General features: G+C 37.1%; 2 protein-coding genes across 4 annotated transcripts; both read right to left on the bottom strand.

The window, feature by feature from the left end:
* Positions 1–1,310: 1,310 nt before the first annotated feature.
* Positions 1,311–4,596, bottom strand: dusp23b (dual specificity phosphatase 23b). Of its 2 annotated transcripts, XM_006626355.3 has the most exons (4): positions 4,362–4,596; positions 2,597–2,878; positions 1,891–2,027; positions 1,311–1,700 (listed from the first exon to the last, which is right to left on the bottom strand). In XM_006626355.3, the coding sequence occupies exons 2-4, from the start codon at positions 2,864–2,866 to the stop codon at positions 1,679–1,681; spliced, it is 429 nt and encodes a 142-aa protein (XP_006626418.3). In that variant the 5' UTR covers positions 2,867–2,878; positions 4,362–4,596; the 3' UTR covers positions 1,311–1,678. The 2 variants fall into 2 exon arrangements, with proteins under 2 accessions (XP_006626418.3, XP_015212200.1); XM_015356714.2 differs by having other exon boundaries at positions 1,311–2,027; positions 4,362–4,591.
* A 1,179-nt stretch (positions 4,597–5,775) lies between these two features.
* tdrd15 (tudor domain containing 15) lies at positions 5,776–19,050 on the bottom strand. Of its 2 annotated transcripts, XM_015356858.2 has the most exons (4): positions 18,699–19,050; positions 17,383–17,434; positions 8,232–14,173; positions 5,776–7,494 (listed from the first exon to the last, which is right to left on the bottom strand). In XM_015356858.2, exons 2-4 carry the CDS (start codon positions 17,412–17,414, stop codon positions 7,424–7,426), a joined length of 6,045 nt encoding a protein of 2,014 aa, XP_015212344.2. In that variant the 5' UTR covers positions 17,415–17,434; positions 18,699–19,050; the 3' UTR covers positions 5,776–7,423. The 2 variants fall into 2 exon arrangements, with proteins under 2 accessions (XP_015212344.2, XP_069055215.1); XM_069199114.1 differs by lacking the exons at positions 17,383–17,434; positions 18,699–19,050 and having other exon boundaries at positions 8,232–14,338.
* Between the last annotated feature and the right edge of the window lie 255 nt (positions 19,051–19,305).

Consider the following 19,305-nt stretch of genomic DNA (forward strand, 5'->3'; position numbering starts at 1 on the left):
CATGCTGACGCAGCTACCCACCTGAACACTAAATTAAGGCTGCTTTAAGGAGTGTATAATGTAAATCATTGGTGAAGTTGTAAATAACAAGCATTTTATTTTCAAAATCAGTTTCAGTACGTCACTCTGTTTTTGAGGTATGGAATGTACATTGGCAACATGTTGAACTTGTTGAAACTTATAAAAGTTAGGCTCCATTATACCACAACATATAAACCCAAATGTATAACTTCTGTGTATTGAAAATTGAGTAACCTTTACTGTTTTAGTAATGAGAGAAAGGCATGAGTGGAGAACATCTGCACTTGGCTACCTGCTGTCTGGACTATGGGTTTTCTGGTGGATAAGCAGAGAGAGTGCTGGTTTCCCATGATCGTGATTCGTTAATTGTGCAGCTGCAATCAAGGGGATCACTGAGAATAGGTGGGGTTGGGAGGTACAAAGAGCAATTGAGAACCCCTCTGTTGTACTACTTACCACATCATTTTTCTTTGTTTCTTTGGCTGCCCTTCCATTGCAAGGGCCTAAAATATTTTGACAGAGGACAGCTTCTAGTAGGTGAGTATTCTAGTCAAAACCATGTACCTGTGGGAAATATCCATATTGAACATTATCATGCTGAGCATTAGAGTAAATCTAATTACCAAGCTCCAATATATAATGCATTGAATACCTTGCATCAAAACTTTTATAGCATATGCATTTAACTTCAAAAACATTGTACATATTCTTCTTTTTTATGTACTGAATTAATGATTCTTTCTCCCCACCAAGCTCTGGTGATACAAAAGGTGCTATTTAAGGCAGAACACCCAATGGATGTAATATGTTGCAAAGGCACACTTTAGCTTCCCAATTCCTGACATCCTGTTTGATGGTATGGATTACAGCTGCCTTTATCATTGCTTAGCATGATAGATGTGCCTCCAATGATTACATTACACAGCTGGATGAGTTCCACGGATACCTATCTACCAACAACCAAACAGATTAGATCAACTGAATGGCCATTTCTTTGTTAGCAACAAAAAATAAGCACATTTGCAACAAACACCATCATGGAATCACTCCTCTTATTCAATAGGAGTAAGCTGGATCAATGGCATATTCAGCCAACAAAATTAAAATGAAAAAAGGCAAATTAATAATTGATATTACAATAAGCAAATGAAACAAACTGGGTCCAGTCATCTTTAGTTTGGAATGGGTACTGATTAAATGATTTTGGAGCCAAAACACAGGCATTTTGCTACTTCTTATTTTATACCCAACTCCTGTCTTTGTTTTTCAAAGATACACACACTCTGCTGTCAAAGTTTGCTTGTTTATTAAATGATGAAGAAAGATTAAACCCTGCCTGTGCTACCACATCTTTCCCTCCAGCAACACACAGTTCATGCTGTATTTCCATTACAAGCATAAACATTTGCTTTTCAAATCACCAGCTATTTCTGAATAATTTAATTCAAAGTAAACCGTGAAGGAAATACCATTAGAAACAGCTTAGACCTTTATCCTACCAGTCTGAATCCGAGTTGTCACCACAGCTTCTGACTGGGATAGCCCAAGTGGCAGCACACAGCTGCAGGTTGTGTCCGAGTTGTAAAACCTTTCAGTGTTTCTGCAGCTTTCAGGATGACACCAATTTTTTAGTTCTATCTCACCTCGTATCTGGCACTTAAAACATCTTGCTTGCAAGACTTCAGGGGTTATGTAGAAAAAAAAACATAATTAGTAACTTCCAAAATAAACTCTTAAATAAAACTCTTTTCCAATCATTCATATAGTATGTACAGCGCATGAAGTTAATATAAACATTTTCAGCTGCAGCTGTCTTAATTTTACTTTATGTGGTGATGAAACTGGACAACAGCCTTTTCTTGTTCATACGTTTCTATTGATCCTCGACGAATGCTTCTTATTTCTGCAATCGCGTCAACCCCAGTGATTTTCCTCTTCTTCACCAGGTAGCAGGCCAGCATTGTTCCTGTTCTCCCATGTCCGAGAAGGCAATGGACAGCCACACCCTTAAAAAAGTAAGATACCATTTACAAATTGTGTAACACTAAATGAATTAGTGAATTACCCTGTGGAGAAAATGCCTAATTCGTTTATTATGAACTCAGCATTTTGCTAACAGGGAAACCATGGTTCTAAAACTTTTTAGCTTAAGCTTTGGTGCTTACTGCACATGTTTAACAGACAAATTAGTACATTGTTTTGCTTACAATTATTGCCAAATGTCAAATTAACACCTCTTCTCTAAAAAATAAATACATATAGTTTATATAGTGACTACAAAGGCTGCATACAAGAGAAGGCCATTAGACCCATCTAGCTCATTCAGCAGTGCAGTAGCTTACAGACACGATGGTGTGACAAGAATCGTAACACAATCAGGAACCAATTTGTGCTTTGAAGGTATTCTAAATGTGCTTTCTCCGTGTATGATAACTTAATTCCACTTACAGCTTGTACAAAGGTAAAATAACTTGTCAGGAAACACCATGTTTCACATTGTGGTATTTGTTGAAACATTTTATCTGCTCTTATATGGGCCCATAAAAAAATGTATGCCATATCTCTGGGTACATACTTCACCCTTGGCGTTGGCCTCTTCAACAATAGCAAGGAACCTCTTGATCTGATCCATACTGGGTGGACAGAAGTCATCTATTTTTATGTGGTGCAGCGTCAGTCCCGGGCATGAATCATGATAAGGAGGCTTTCTTTCACACAGAGTCACCAGGTGCTTTATGCCGTTGTCCAGCAGGAACTGATAGTGGGCAGGCATCCGCGGTAGGGCCATCCCAGCCAGCTTCTTTGGCTCAACCCAGGAAAAGTTAGGTGGAGTTAGAGAAGCCATGACTACAGCAGCCTGAAAAATCAACAGCAGCAACCATGATTTTCCTGTCTCATACATTCATGTCTCCAATTCAACAGAAGAGAATGTTCTAATGCTTCATTGTACAATTGTGTAGAAACAACAAAAAAACAGATTCTATAGAGGAACCAGTATCATATTGACTAAGATCAGAAATTTCCAGTTACACTGTCGTATAACGTCTTTATCATCTACACAGACTTTTCCAAGAGACTGCTTTTTGGAAAACATTATTCTTGCACAATGAAGCACTCTTCAGTTTAATCCCTAGTTATGACTCACCCATTATGAAGCTAGACAGTCAAGAACACACCCAGAACCCCCAAAAATTCAAAATATTTTTACAAGGCTTTTTTCATGATCATGTTCTGTGATGTTTTGCTCCAGTATACTTGCTGCTTCCAAGAATTGAGTGAAACTGTACTGTTAGCTTTACATAGAGTTAACAGGGGTCTTTCTTGTACTATACATAAAATAATATCAATAAAATATGTACTTTTCTCAAATTGGATACTGGTCTAATTTATTAGTTACAATAAAAATCCGTTGCTTCCCGAAAGCTTTGTTTTTCATTTCTATTTATTTTGCACCTTCAGTCTTAAATTAGAGAATCCCCTTACAATGAGCAGATGGCAACTTCTGGATCTGTCTAAAGACCCCCATGCCATGTGACTTCCTTCAGCTGTTCAGAGAGGGGCGGGCGAGGAAAAGCTGACATTCAAATCCAGCCAAGTTCTTAACCAAAATTTCGGCAGTTTTTTTTCTTACAGCAAACCGGCACAGTACTATTTGAATCAATTTGATCAGATGTTTGCCGACTCGCTATTTTCAACGAACTAGCCAGCTACTTTACGCCTGTATTTGGAAATGTTATACCTCGAATCTAACTTCAAATATGCTTCAGCTTAAATATTTAACGACCACCACTTTAAGTAATCCCGCACCAAACATAACTACCACCAACGTGCATTATATGAACTACTTGTTCCTTAATACCCAATATCATGGAAGAGATGCTGAATTAGTACTTTTACTAGAAAGTGCTAATTTAATTATACATCAACAATGTTAAGAACGTCTAGCGTAGTGTTGCTCGTGCTGCTGTTACGAGTTTTTAATTCAATATATAAAATCCGTTCACAATTCGAACGACATTTTAAACTCAGAGATCATAAAAACATTTACACACCGAAAACGCTCTTTTTAAATTTTGTTTCGCTTTGGCGGTCGTTTCCGTGATCATATACAAGCGATACAGCCTAGTGAGATTTTAATATGACTGAAACATCTTGAGCAAAACACAGACATGACCCGAAGCAGAAGTTAGTTTTCCTGAGTTTTATTGGTGCATTGCTTTAGAGACACCGCCATAAATATACTGAATTGTATCGAAAACAAGAGCTTTAAGTTTCTGTAGAATGTAGTCAGCTAATTTAAATAGAAAAGCACAAAATACGAAAAACGCCATTCAACAAACCTCTACACCGCGGAGAAGAAAGGCTCATACGAAGCTGGACTTCAATCTCCTATGAGGACCCGGCAGAACCCCGGAACGTGTTCGCCCGAGTGACGCTCAGGAAGACCTATCAGGGACCAGCATCTCCACCAATGGCTGCGTCCTCCACACACACACAGAGAGAACACGGCTCCGGTTTTTACATCCTTTTAAAAAACAAAAGCTCGCGGATCATTCACAGATTAATTGTCACCTTTTTCGTTGGTGCACGAATGAAACTAAACGTGAAAAAAGATAGTGTGCAGAGGGACACTGAGCACTGTTCGCTCAACGTCAGGATGGCCGAGCGGTCTAAGGCGCTGCGTTCAGGTCGCAGTCTCCCCTGGAGGCGTGGGTTCGAATCCCACTTCTGACAAGCTTCTTTTATCGCCATGCAACAATAAAAACACTTAATTACATATACAATAAATATTTTTTTCTAGTGCATTCAAAATATTCCATTCTAGAATTATATAAAAATAACTCTATTAATACACACTTATGAACAATCTAAGATAGGAGACTCATTACTCCTAAGAATATTACCATGGCAATTTCATTCAACATTTCTCATCCAACTGGTGTAATTTTTATTTCTTTATGACATCCTCTGCAAAACATCATGCAGCACAAATAACATAACAGTTTGTATATTAAAATGATCCCCTGCCCCTATACCACAAAACATCTCCCTAAATTTGTATATAAGAATGTATGTAACTATCAGAAAATACTATGCAATAGCAACTCACATGACCCATATAGAGCATTCAGTCCTGTAGCAGGAAAAAAAAAAACTTAAAAATGTTTCTTAGTTATACATTCCCAAAATACATATAACATTACATTTCAGGAAGTAAGCGAACATTGCAAAGAGTCACTTCTTTGAAACTTTATTATCCAGAGATTTTTCTAAACGTAATGTCCAACTCAAGAAATCTGTAAGAAGTATGCCATTTAGAATGGCATAGAAAGGTACTGGAAACCTTTGAAGGGATGTTTGGAAAATGCATATTCATATCTCTTTAAATATTGTGTTATGGTTTGTTCGTGATCAGAATTACATCTATGTTTTAAAAGAAATTCTTGGGTCTCATTCACCTGTGTGAATTCAGTCTCCAGACAAGGTTAGATGTTTTGTTTGATTTTTTAAACAAAGAGAAATCATTAAATCATTAATGTACATATTTATTAGGGTTTGAAGAATTCCAAAAAACAGTAAATCTAAGCAACAACTCAACTTCCATAAGTAGAGTTAAAAGCATTTTTTTTAACCCAACAAAAAGAACAAGGTCAAACTGATTCTGCACAGTAAAGTTCCCATACTGTATATACAAACATATAGAAAGAGTTTTAGGACCCAGATCAAAACTAATTATAATGAAAGGCTAAAACAGCCAGTTAAATTTATTTTTATTCAAATGAGGTGTTAAACAAAACATTTATGCACGGTATAAACAAAAACAGTCACAGACACAACTGAAATGTTCTGCATTACCAGCATACAGCCTATCCAGTTAAGGACTGGAGCTGAATCACCCCTAACTTCTAACCCAGTCCTAGTGAACACACCAACTGTGAACTAAGTAACTAAGAGCAGGAACTTTAAACTGGTTAACATAACATTACACCTTGCTTACACACCACTATAAGGATATTCCTCATAACAGATGCATCTATAATTAGTTCAAGTTATTTACTTATTCACGCATTAATGAAGTACACATCCCAGTACTGAGGTATGTGGTCTATTCAAGGTTTGACAAATAATTACTAGAAAATGTTAGTTCACGATGGGGAGGGCAGGGAGGTGAAAGAACAAAAAAGCAAATGTGATCCACATCTGTGACCAATTAAAAATAATATAAATTCAGCAATTCAGGGCGTTGAAGAGTGTATGTTATTCCTACATTAACATATTTTATTGGATAAAAGGTACATGCATTGCTTAATATATACCTTGATTTAAATGTTTCAAAGTTTATAGTATAATTCTAAAAAATTCATGTCTGTAATGAAGACCAGTAAATGTCACATAAAGATCAATAGTCACACTCAGACCACATAGTTTTGAAAAAGGTTTTACAGCTGTAACAAGTCAAAGGCACAGTATTAATTAAATCAACCAAGAGAATATTCTATAATTCAAAAATCAAAATAACTTGTATTCAACTTTTTGATTGAAATTTTCATTCAAAGCTCATAATGCACATCAAAGATTCTTGGCACAAAACCAAAACATTACCAAGTACATTTTTCAGTACAAGAACTAGAACAATATGGCAACACTTATCTAAAAGGAAATCATAAATATAATCTATAAAATCTATGAAAGACTGAAACCTTCATAGCTGGAGATGAAGACTACATATGATTTTTGAGTATATTAAGATGCAAACCAAGATCTGAAATACTGAAAATTGAAAATAATAATTAGTACTCAATCTTTACACTTTTAGTCTACACTTTGCACTGTAGAAGTCCTACTTAATCTATTCTTATTTAAAGCACATTGTGAATAGAGCAGGAGGAAACGTCTGAACACAACCTGCCATTTCAAGATGTCATTAAATTATGAGATTAAGGAAGTGGGTATTTCCCACCATCAGAAAACATTTTTTGGACACATTTCCAGTGTTTTTGGCAAATAAGGGATGATTTTAAGGCAAAATATATGCATTTTTCCCCATGTAAAATACTTAAGTGGAAAGAAATCACCATTACATTTAATCTGTGATGAAATAATTACAAAGCTTGGACATCAACTATATAAAATGATACAACTTATACAAATACATTTGTAAGAAATAGTTGTCTGTTCTACTATCTAAAGAAGTTTCCACAGTAGTGGACAAAGTATCTATGCCTTGACCATATCACACATCAGAATAAGACGAATGCAGGTTTTCATTGTCAAAGTACACACCTTAAAACAAAAACTTTAGGCAATTCCTAAAATCACAAACATGTCATAAATATTGAGCAAACGTTCAGCAATTCATTTACACTGCCAACCCAAACTAGTGAGGTTAGAAATGAAACTTTTAGTAGCCGATTGTCTTGTAATAATCTCCCAGATCTTCATTTCTGCATCCTAGAATCCACATCACTTCAGCTGCAAAAAAAGGCATAGAAATATACTATTTAATATTATTTACTTAAACTAGAAATCTAGATACTATGTACTATGATATTGTGGTCATATCAATTGACACCAACATACAAAGTAACTTTAAATTATAGTGTCAGCCAAATTAATAACAATTTACCATCACTTCTTTTTTATGCAAGCTGTTATGTTTAAATACATTATGCAGCAGTTATTGAAAGAATTAAAAAATGGCATCATTCTATAGTACACATGAACAATAAATGATAAACTAACCGATTTCTCACTATACAAAAATTGTCATATTAATAAAATGTAGTGCAACCAAATAATAAAACCCATTACTGTAAAAGTACAGGCAACAAGCTACCTGGTGATATCAATATTGTGAATTTAGTATAGTTAAGACATCAACAGCTCAGAGGAGAAAATTAAAAATGGAAGATGAGCTAAACAGCTTAGGAAGTTAACTAAAAAAATATAGACCTATGCATCTCTCATTTTAGTAACTACTCGTAAGTAAAGTGCTCATTTAACAAAGGATGAGTGAAGTAAATTCTTAAATGTTTAAGAAACAAAGATAATGAGTTGTCACAACAATTTGCTTTTCCCCCACTGAAACCGGGACAAAACTGACTTAGGAATCAATGCACCGATATATACGATTCATAGCATCTATATTGCTAATTCCCAAACCTTAACACACTGTTTAAATATACCGAAGTCATATGTAAAACACTTACCCTGCTTGGACAATGGCATCACTTCGGTGAGCTTCTCCCTCTCTCTTGACTGCGGATCTTGAAAGCGTCTTGGCTGAAGTTGAATTCTAGGCTGCTCGGAGTCATCAGCTCTGCCGTAGCTCTCTAGTTTGGGGTATACATTGTTGCTTTTCTTTTGTGTAAGCGAAAGTGAGTGCCTGACGCTTCCACATATTAAGCTAGATGTCTTTGGTGAAGCATCCAAAGCAGACTCAGGACATATCTCCTGCTGCAATCTGAGTCCAAGGATACAGTCAATGTAAGCGGCATGTCCAGCTTCAACCAATTCCTTAGCTATATTCACACCATTTGACAGGATATCTACTTCCCACAGATTTTCAAACACACACTGTCTAAAATAAATCACAAGATTTCTCGCAGACATGCATGCCTGGAAGAATACTGCAGCTTCATCTGTCCAGTGTTCCACACCAGCAGGATTAACCCCTCTAAGAATACAGGGATATGTCACCTTTGGCAAACTTGTCAGTTCTTCTGGGAGTCTTTTCAGTTTATTCGCACTTGTGCAAGGTATCTCTATACAATGACCATAATCTACAAGTAAAATCAGCACAGATTTATTGTCCACTTTAAGGATCTCTCCTCTGCACCATTTATTCTTTGTTTCAGATTTGACTACACAGCATGAACCGGGATTTAAATGGGTTTCTGGCAATGCAGGCAGCTCTTCCGGAAGGTCCTCCAGTATTGAGGAAACCCTGGTCATTGTAAAAAACAAATCTTCCAGAGTAATGTAAAAATCACTAGGATCAGTGACAGCTGCTGCAAATCCAAAGTATGCAACATCTGTTTTGACAGAAGACAAAAAGAGCCTCTGATCAGGATCAAAGTTATCCACAGTATGATCATCTTCTAAAACAACATCGGAATAGGAAAGAGATGGCCTTTCCTCTTTAGTTGCTGCTTCAAGCTGTTGGGTAAATAAAACATCAACTACCCAGAAGGGAGAAAGCCCAGAGAAAGAGATAAATACAAGTTTAATATCCTGACCCATTAAAGACTTCAAAGCATTACGTAATGCTTTGTGAGATTCATGAGCACTTAACTTACATAAAACAGCCAGCCGGGGAATACTTTTAAGGTCATTACGGAGCTCTTTAATGTTGCACACAGAAACCACTTCTGATATACCATGATCAAAAAAGAAAACAAGCACTTCTTCCTTCTCAATACACAGGTTTTGAACTTCTGCTCTGTACCACTTATTTTCTTTAGACTTTGCCAAACATTCAAGTCCTTCCTCTAGATCTTGTACAGGAAGAGAAGAGTTATTCTTCTTTGTATTTTCTCCAATGGTAAGATCAAGCCAAGTAAGCTGTTCCGAGTTCTTAGCAAGCCCAACACAGATCATTTCACTATCCAAAACTGACAGGATAGTTCCATCTTCTGTCTGACCAGGCTTAATGTCCTGAAATGGAATCTTCACATTTTGCATCAACTTCACTGTTTTGTCATCTTTAGATACCTGGATGTCTCTTAAAGACTCCTGAGGTTCTGCAGTTTCTTCTCTGTACTCATGGTTCATTACAGCTCTTTCATTATGAGGGTAAGATTCAAACCACCCAGAATCAGTACCTTCTGAATTTAAAGTGCTGTCAAAGTGCGGTGAAACACATGCTTCCATTTCACCCTTTATCTTAATTATAATCTCCCACTGTGATCCAAACATTTGAACAAACTCAACTAATAGAGGTCTATCAGCTACTTTATTTCTAAAACTGACACCATCACCTAAGGTATGAGATGTTTCTAGAAAGCAAGGGATACTTAGTCTTCGCTGAGTCAAACATTTGTCAGGAAGTCTGAGCATATTTGTCTTCTCCACCTTTGCTGTATTTCCGTAGTCAATAAACTCCACTTGCAGACAACCATCACCTGTCCTTTCTTTTACAACAGAGCGGTAGAACGAACCATCTTCTTCAAATTTAACTGCTACCAGGTCGTCAATATTCACCTCTTCATAAATGAAATTCTCTTGATTTGCTTTGTACAGAACAGCATTAAGCTCCTCCACTATATTCAGAATAGCTTGCTCATCCTTTTCCATTTGTATGTAGAAGTTAGAATCTGCATTAATATGCGACACAAATGCTATGCCCTTAAAACCTGGTTTTATTTTCAACTGAGGGAGATCAGAAAGTTTTGGCAATACTTTAACTATTTTCATTTGAAAATCTCCATTTATATTTTCACACACTTTTGGATCTTTAAAACATGAAACTTTTTTAGTAGTTTGCTTTACTCTCAGTTTATGCACACATGGCTCTCTTCGTTGGCAATCCTTCAGGGTCTTTGAAAATGTTATTTTCTTGTCAACAGACTGCCAAATTTGAAGGCAACCTTGATTTGTTGTAGTCCCTTGTTGAAGATCCTTCTGGTTTTCTGTTTTTGGTTCCCACTTCACTTTTGAGCATTTGACAAAGTGGCTTGTCTCACACTTGGTTGCAACAGGCTCTTTATCAAGCACAGGTAAGGTAGCATGAGACGCATGCAATGCAATCAATTTTTTAACCTTCTCATTTATCTGCACATTTCCATCATACAGTTCACAAATAAAGGTGCCATTATCCTCTTTAGCTAACACAATCACTTTCAGTTGTTTATTTACAACATGCTTCTCAAGCCATGCATTCACTTCTGAAAGTATTTCACCTTTGGGTATGTCGGAAAGGCAGAACTGTAGTGTCTGCATGGGCTCAAACAGTAAATCTGTAGCATCTGGAGGAATAGGCAGAACATTTCTCTTATCAACAACCTGCATGTCTCCATAATCCACATAAAAGACACCAACATAGAAATGTGACTTCACTGCAAAGCACAAGCCCCTATACCACAGACCATCCCCAGGATACTTCGCCAGACAAAGCCTTCCTAAACCAGCATTCTGATCAGATGTCTTGTTTATTCTTTTAATTTTTTCCATTAGCCCATCAATGAGTTCTGTATTTCTGTCTAACTGGCAGTAGATCTCCCAAGGACTGCGTACATGAGTGACATAAACAAGCTCTTCACTTCCAATTTTTATGTCAAATGAAGAATAAAAGAAAGAATGCGGATGAACTGATTCAATAAGCTGCTTTGAGGTTGACATTCCTCTTGCAAAACCTCTCTCTATGAGCAACTGTGTAGCTTTCTGAAAAGGTGTCTGAATATCCACAACATTACAAAAACCCTTCCCCTTTACATACTGCTGAGCATATATAATGCACTTGAGCTCTGGAGAATGCTGCCGAGTGAAGTTCCTCAGTAATTTGATTGCATCTTCACACCAATCATTAGGATTGTCATCTATAGATTCGATTAGGTTGTAAAGACTACACCTAAATGCTTGTCCTTCAAGTTCAAGGAAGTTTTGGCTTATTGCACGGACATTTCGCTTCTTCTCTCTCAGTATATTGCCAAAATCAACCAGAAAAACATCCACTTCCCTGCGCTCTCTCTTGACGATAAAACCTCTATACCACTTGCCACTTTCTGAACACTTTACAACACAGGCCAGCTCACTGGACTGTAAAGGGTCTGCATGCACTTCATAATACTGCTGGAGCATCTCCATTAATTTAGTCAACTTATACAACTTGCTCTGAAGCTGGCACCAAAACTCAGACGGAGAGTTGACACAGGAAATTTTAACATTCAATTCACTTCCTACTTTGAAGATTTCTGGTTTGAACATGGAGACTGGAGTAGGATTTCTTTCGCACAGGGCATTTAGTCTAACAATTCCTGAAGTGTCGTCTTTGTGCATTCCAAAATACTTTCCTGTTCCTACTCTCTGATCACTGGAAGATTTTTGGTTAAAATGATTTGACACACTCTTTGGAAGTGTACTACGGTTCTTCTGCTTTTCCGTTTTCTGTTTTTCCCAGTACGCTCTGGCTAAGCTTTGTTCATAATCTTTGGACATGCACTCCCAGTATTCAGCCAGCTTAGCTGTAATCATAAGCATAGCAATGCTAATATTGGTGATGTCCCTTTTCTCATGCAAGTCCACAATGTATTTATCAGTCCTCTTTTGAACAACACTCGCTAAGAGAACTTTATTACTGACTACTTTCCTGAAGTAATCTGTTGCAGTACTTGTCCATACATCTTCCACAGGAACTACGTGAGCAAGGGAGCAATGAATTGCAAATGCAGGCTCAGCTGCAAATGTAGAAGGCAGTGTTTTAATGCACATGCCTGGAACCTTTTCAGTGTTTCCAAAATCAATAAAAAACACTTCTGCTCCACTGTCAAAAACATCAGTTATGACAGCTCTGTAATAATGCATATCCTTTTCATACATGGCACAGCAAAGAAAGCCAGGCTCTGGATCAATCATGATACCTTCATGTAACTCTAAATTGTTGACATATTCTGTCAGTTTGTCCATCATATCTTCAAAAACACCATTTCGCACTTCTGTTCTCATCCAGAAGTTAGATGGGTTCACAATGTGTTCAGTATAACCTACAAAGTCTGAAGTCTCCTGTATTTCTTTGACAGGAACAGTACCTTCCTGTGTTTCTTTTCCATCTGTGCAGTTTCCATCCTGTGGCAAAGAACCATTTTCAGAAGAAATGTGGTCCATTCTGTAAAAACTGGTGGATTCGTCACCTTTTCTGGCATCAGATGGAATTTTACTTGCATTTTCACAAGAGTCCAGATCTGTATCAACCTCAGTACTATACAGAGTAACAAAGTACAAATTCTGTTCAGCGCAAAAGCTATCAATTTGAATATCTAAAGTTCTCCCTAAAAGCCCTTTCTTAAATTTTTTCAGCTGCAGTCTCTGTTCCGTTTCGTCATGTCCATTCACACAGGATAAGGCACATGGGAAAGCCATAACTGCTGTAGATAGAAAAACTGAATCCAGCTGAAGGATGTGCTCCACTTTTACAGAATCAGAAAAACCATAATCAACAAACAGAACTCTTACTTGGCCATTAGAAAGGAACTGTTGCACAAAGCCTCTGTGCCACTTTTCATCTTTCCATTTAACAGAACACAGCACCCCCATATTTCCAATATGCTTCTGGGAAAGCTCGCTGGACATATCACAAGATGATGACAAGCTTTCAGTCATTTCTCTAAGATCCTTTTCCATGCTCATTAACTGACAGAAAAATGTTCTGGGGTTTATTCCTGCTGTTATTTTACCTCTTTCCGTTTTCCCAATACACACTTTGGGGCCACAGGATGACAGGATACTTTGGAAGCATTGGACACTTGAAGGTGTAAAAGATACTTCCTGTTCAATGTGCTTTTCAACTAATAGGCCCTGAACAGGTTTGCTGTTTTGTTTCAGATGTACTTCTGTCAACATCTCAACAAGGAGAAGGAATGTGTCCTTATCTGCATGCCGCCCAAATCCCAGTCTTGTGATTTCTTTGTTAATATCAGGAGCTTCTAATACTAACACTTTGTGTGACAGCACTGCTTGGATATAGCCCGTGATCTCCAGTCCTATTAAGGAAGTAAAATAGTCCATTGTCAAAGAATTCCAGGTTTCTCCAACAGGCAGAATATTTGCAAAAAATCCACAAACAATTTTAGGGGGAAGCATGAACAGTTCTTGAGGGGCAGATGCCAGATGGCTTGCGTCAACATTCAAAACGCTGCCATGGTCTATCAGAAAAACGTCAAATAAATTGTTGCACTTGTTTTGCACCCTTCCTCTACACCACCAGCCAGAGAAAACATCTTCTACTAAACAGTAACTCCCCACTTCTATAGTCTCTTTGGTTTTGTGTGTGTTCTGTATTTCTGCTTGTAATATATTGTAATCCAATTCACAGATGGTTAGATATTGACCTTGGAAGTGGACTAGAGTATCTTCAAGATTGCAGTCCACATGCGTTAGCTTTAAATCCACAGGCCGCAAAGCATAAGGCTCAGGAAGATCTGTGTCCAGGTGTGGCCTAAAACACAAGACACAGCAGGAACAGTGATACAAGTCAAAATGAATATTCATGACAACAGACAGACATTAATGATTTATATCTTACCTTTTAGATTTTGTTTTAACTACCAACTCAGCAGAAAAATCGAATCAAAAATTTCAACTGACTGCGGAGACAACATGGAGCCCTCCCGGAATACACTCTGCGTCTTACAACACAACAGCCACTACACCATTCCTCAAAATGGTAATTTACAAATCCTGTTAAGAAGCGGAGTATAAACCCAAAAGGGTGTTTTCCTTGCCTGAAATGTGTGGCAGGTTTGCATAACCTGCCACACCTAACCTAACCTAAGGAACACTCAAAGCATTTAAAATCAAAGCTGCATTGTTTCTAAAAGAACACCAAGAACATTAGAAAGCAATACTGTCAGGCATTAATCAGATTATTTGACAAATAGTGTTTATGATTATGTCTCTGTTAATTAAAAATGGCATGAAACAAAATCCACCATACCCGACTACTGCTCAACGTACTTGTATCAGGTCAATGAATTAATGTAATTTACTGTAATTAAAAATAGAACACCCCATAAATTGGGAAATACCAAGCAATGTCTTGTGGCTTCTTAACTTGTGACAAATGCGATAGTTGAGAAATTAGACAAATGTACTACACAAAACAAATAGTTATAATTAGATTGTGAGTGGCTGCAGACCTCTTGTCTACGTATGCCATCATCTCCCTGCTATTCAACAAGTCCTGAAATGTGACTAAGCCTTTTAAACCTTTTTTTCTAATTCTGCAGTGTTTGCTAAACCTGCTATTTTGGTATCATCCGCAAACCTGACTGGTTTAATAACTATACGAGACCCTAGATCAACGGTCTCCATGCCCGGTCTGACAGAGCCCCAATATAGCTACTCCTACAAGTCACCTGCAGTAAAATCACCCATATCTGGAACACCTGGAATTTACTGAACAATTCAAAAAAGTAATTTGTTCAGTTAAGTGAACTCTGGTCATTGAGAACTGGATATTCTGATCTTTGTTCCAAATGATCTCAAATTACTTTAGCAAGCTGACTGTTCAATTGCTTGAAATCCTTAGAATCTGATGATTTAATTGTTAACTACAAAACTGATGGACTGGTGGTCTCTTAAGACCTCATCCGGAAATTCCTGATCCACACCATCAATTTAACTAGGGAGTGCTGTACTCTAATATAGATCCCCGTTAACCCACTAATTACATTACCAAAAAAGGAATATTCATACATGATCTGTATTATTGTTTTGATCCATTAACCAGTAGTCAAACCAAACAAACCCTCCAAGGTCGATCACCTGCAATCAATCTTTTATGACAAACCTTAGCAAAAGCCTTCATAAAATCACCCATATTACATAAAATAGAGTATGCCATATCACATACTCTGTTTCTAGTCATTACTGCTGCTGCTTGGAGAATTCTAACAAGTAACTAAGGAAGACCTACCTTTTCTATCTGCATTTTAATTATCCTTTATTAAGACTAGAGCGACAAAGTTAAACACATTGTGCCATCTGTTTATACTATTGATCGGCTCCAACCATTAGATTTATCCCACTATTTATGGTCTAACCATAAATAACCCCTTACAGAAACAAGCAACCCTAAACCTTGTCACATCATTTATCTCCTAAGAATGTCGGTTTTTATTTAGAAAAACCAAGAAAATAATACAACTCTATCGTCTTTACAGAAAGATGTTTTGAAAAGTTTAACCATCCATAAGAAAGAACAGTAAGCACTTGTGCCAACATCCTAAAACAAGATCACAGAGCAGGCTGAGGTTAAGTAAATGTGAGATGTTCACAAAAAGGGAAATGGTTCAATTCATCAGTAAGTGTCCAAAGTGTACATTTCTGACCTTAAGGATATTGCAGCTGATGTAAAGAAGAACTATCAAATTATATTTGCAACAACATTGAGTAAAATCATTCACAATTAAGCCGAGAGTACTTTAATGTACAGTACTTTAATAAAACAGTATTTCATAAGTTATTACTCCTAAAAGCTTTTTAACAGGTAATTGTTAGACTTGACTCTTGAAATTTATATCTTTAGCCTGCTTTATTCTGAAGGCTATAAACCTGCACATAAGGGGTCACAGCAGGGAAAGAAACATTAACAGGAACACAAAGATGGTGGCATATTGCTTTCCAACACTCTTCATTAAGAACAATGTGCAGAATGCGTGTTCCTTTATTAATATAGTGTGCAGTGAAATTCCTTGTGCCATAGGGTCCCTCTAACTCTGCTATCACACAAGCAACCCTCACCTCACCTTTCACAGACTTCTTAATCTATCAATTTTCTAATCCGCTTATTCAGTACACTGTTGCAGATGGAGCCAGAGCCTAAACAGGCAAGCAACAGGCGCAAGACAGGATACATCCTAGACAGGACTCCAGTCCATCACAGAGCACACACAAACATACTCACAGCAGGGCCAGTTTTCCCTAAGACCGATTAACCTACCGGTATGTCCTTGGACTGTGAAGGAAGTCAGCAAAAACCCATGCAAACACAAGGAGAACATGCAAACTCCACATAGACAGCGCAATAAGAATTGAATCCAGGGCCCCAGCACTGCCAGGCAGCAATGCTAACCACTGTGCCACCATGGCATCCTCTGCACAATTCATGAAAGGGAATCCCATCGTTCTGCATCCAAATTTATACAGGATTTAATACCAAGGATACTTAATCTCCATTCAACTACTGACATACTGTACCGCAGTGAAAGCTGTGCACATATTCTGTCCTTTAGTGCTGTTATGAACACACTCAGCCTGGGAGATAGTTCTGTAGATTCCCCCCCCCATATAATCCCAACATTCACTTACTAAAGGTTCTTCAGTGTGACTACAACATATTGCAGCCAGATCCAGACATAACAGATATGCTTTTTAAAAGGTCATACATAAAGCACAGGAATTTGCATTGCACTGCTTTAGGAATTCTGCCAAAATAAGACATTTTGCAAATGTTACACCAGGTTAAATCAGTGTAATGCTGCTGCTTGAGCCATTAGGGAATTGTGCTTTAATACCACAATTAAGCTTTTTTTATTTACAATAAATAAATCTCTGAAAACTGGACATTCAAAAACAAACTACCTCAATTTCCAGAAAACACTCAAATGAACTCACTTTCAGTTTGGAACGAGAGTGTTTACATACCTTGGATTTCCTGATGCAGTGCCTGAAAGCATTTTTTAGTATTTTGAAAAGCCTGCAAAAAATAAGAAGCATGTCTCCATGCAATAAAACTGGAAAATACAAAACAGCAACAATAATGTATAATTTATATAGTGACAGGCTTAACATAACATGCCAAGATTACAAAATACTGAGATGAAACCACCCGATGTCTTCTTTTTAAAGAGCATGAAAATTTTAGAACAAAATAAAAATGCTTCCTACAGAATTAGAAAGCAGGGAAAATGAGGAAGGAGACTACGATGGGATCGGGACACTACTTGGAGCACGATATATTTTTTAACATTAACCCTAACCTCTGTTACTAATGTAATCACTGTAAAAGAATACGTACAGTATGTATTAATTTGATCTATTTTCCAAATTCCAACCATTTCTATGATAAAAATGCATTTAAAATTAGTTTAAGATATAAGTTGTATTGAGAAAACATTACTTTAAAACTAGTCTCAGGAAATCCACGTGCACTGGGCTACCAAAACCATCATAACCCAATCAGCTTAAACAAAGTGCTTTAGATATGTCGCGATACATTTTTTGGACATTTACATATTAGAGGCATTAAGAGTTAAGTCTTGAATGCTAAAAAGTAGATATTCTTCTGATGATTAACTGTCAAAGATATTTCTGTAATCTTCGTTTAATGAAGGGGGAATAAAAAAATAGTATTTTGATTTTTGTGGTAAAAACAATTATTCAATCAACAGACAACCTCAACGACAACTTTTAATTTAGAAAATGTCTATAATCTTCGATAAACACTTTAACCATAAAAGGGAACAGCTATGATCCCCGTGTCAGAAAACAACTGTGATTCTGTGAAAAGCTTTTTATGCTTGAGATTCAGGAACATTATATATTTCTTATATATTATGTACAATATTTAAAAATGAAGAAAATCCCGGTTTGACTATTACGTTTCTATCGTTCTGCACAGAGTTCCTAAATTAGTAAAACCACGAAGAGGCAAATAATCCACGGCCCGGTCTTCACACTCCGAAAAATCGTACCGCTCTGACAAATTGTAAAATGCAGTTTTCTTCCAACACCACAAAGAAATTGTGCGTAACAAAACTCGAAACAGGACGAGAGCTACATCATTAACTAACTTTTTCTAGGACTTTTTATCACGCAAGTCTTCCCTTACATTTGAAGTGTTCAGTATGTAACATAAACCTAAAAAAAAAACACAAAAACATGGCGGTCGGGTTAACGAATTATCAGACCATGAGGGATATTTGCGGTTCTATATCGAGATGGGATTCGCATTGCTTTACCTTGTATAATGTGACTTATGTAGACTTGCATCAGCCATTGTTAAAGCTTTTCATGCGGCGCTGAAATAACGCCACTCGCTACAGGATAAGTGCTATCTGGGAATACAAAGCCCATGCTGTCGACTACTCGCCCAATTTCAAATTTCTCAAGCCGCAGGTGAAATGGCCCAGCTGTCTTTTTACGTTTTAAACAAGCAAGCCAATCCGTTACAACTAAAGTAAAGCGAAGTTTGTTTTTAACTTGCCAAATCAAAACTAAAATGAAATAACATGATTAGACGACTGTACGAGAACGTTTAGTTCACTCATTATAAAACGGTACAGTGACTCGCGATTTGGATTCTGCGTTTGGCTCCTGCCGCGTTTTCTCTCCTTCTTCCTGGTTTCGTAAACCGCAGCGAGTCCTAGTGCTACCACCTGCTGGACAGGGGGTTATATTTAAATCTTTAAGTGTTTTATTATGGGATGAGGACCCCCCAAGTATATAGCTCATTATTGTTGTTTTGTTATAATAATAATAATAATAATAATAATAATAATAATAATAATAATAAACTTTATTTTATATAGCACCTTTAAAGGCAGCTTCTCAAAGCGCTTTACAGGA

The sequence above is a fragment of the Lepisosteus oculatus genome, chromosome 2 (assembly GCF_040954835.1).
Source record: "Lepisosteus oculatus isolate fLepOcu1 chromosome 2, fLepOcu1.hap2, whole genome shotgun sequence".
NCBI classification, from domain to species: domain Eukaryota; kingdom Metazoa; phylum Chordata; class Actinopteri; order Semionotiformes; family Lepisosteidae; genus Lepisosteus; species Lepisosteus oculatus.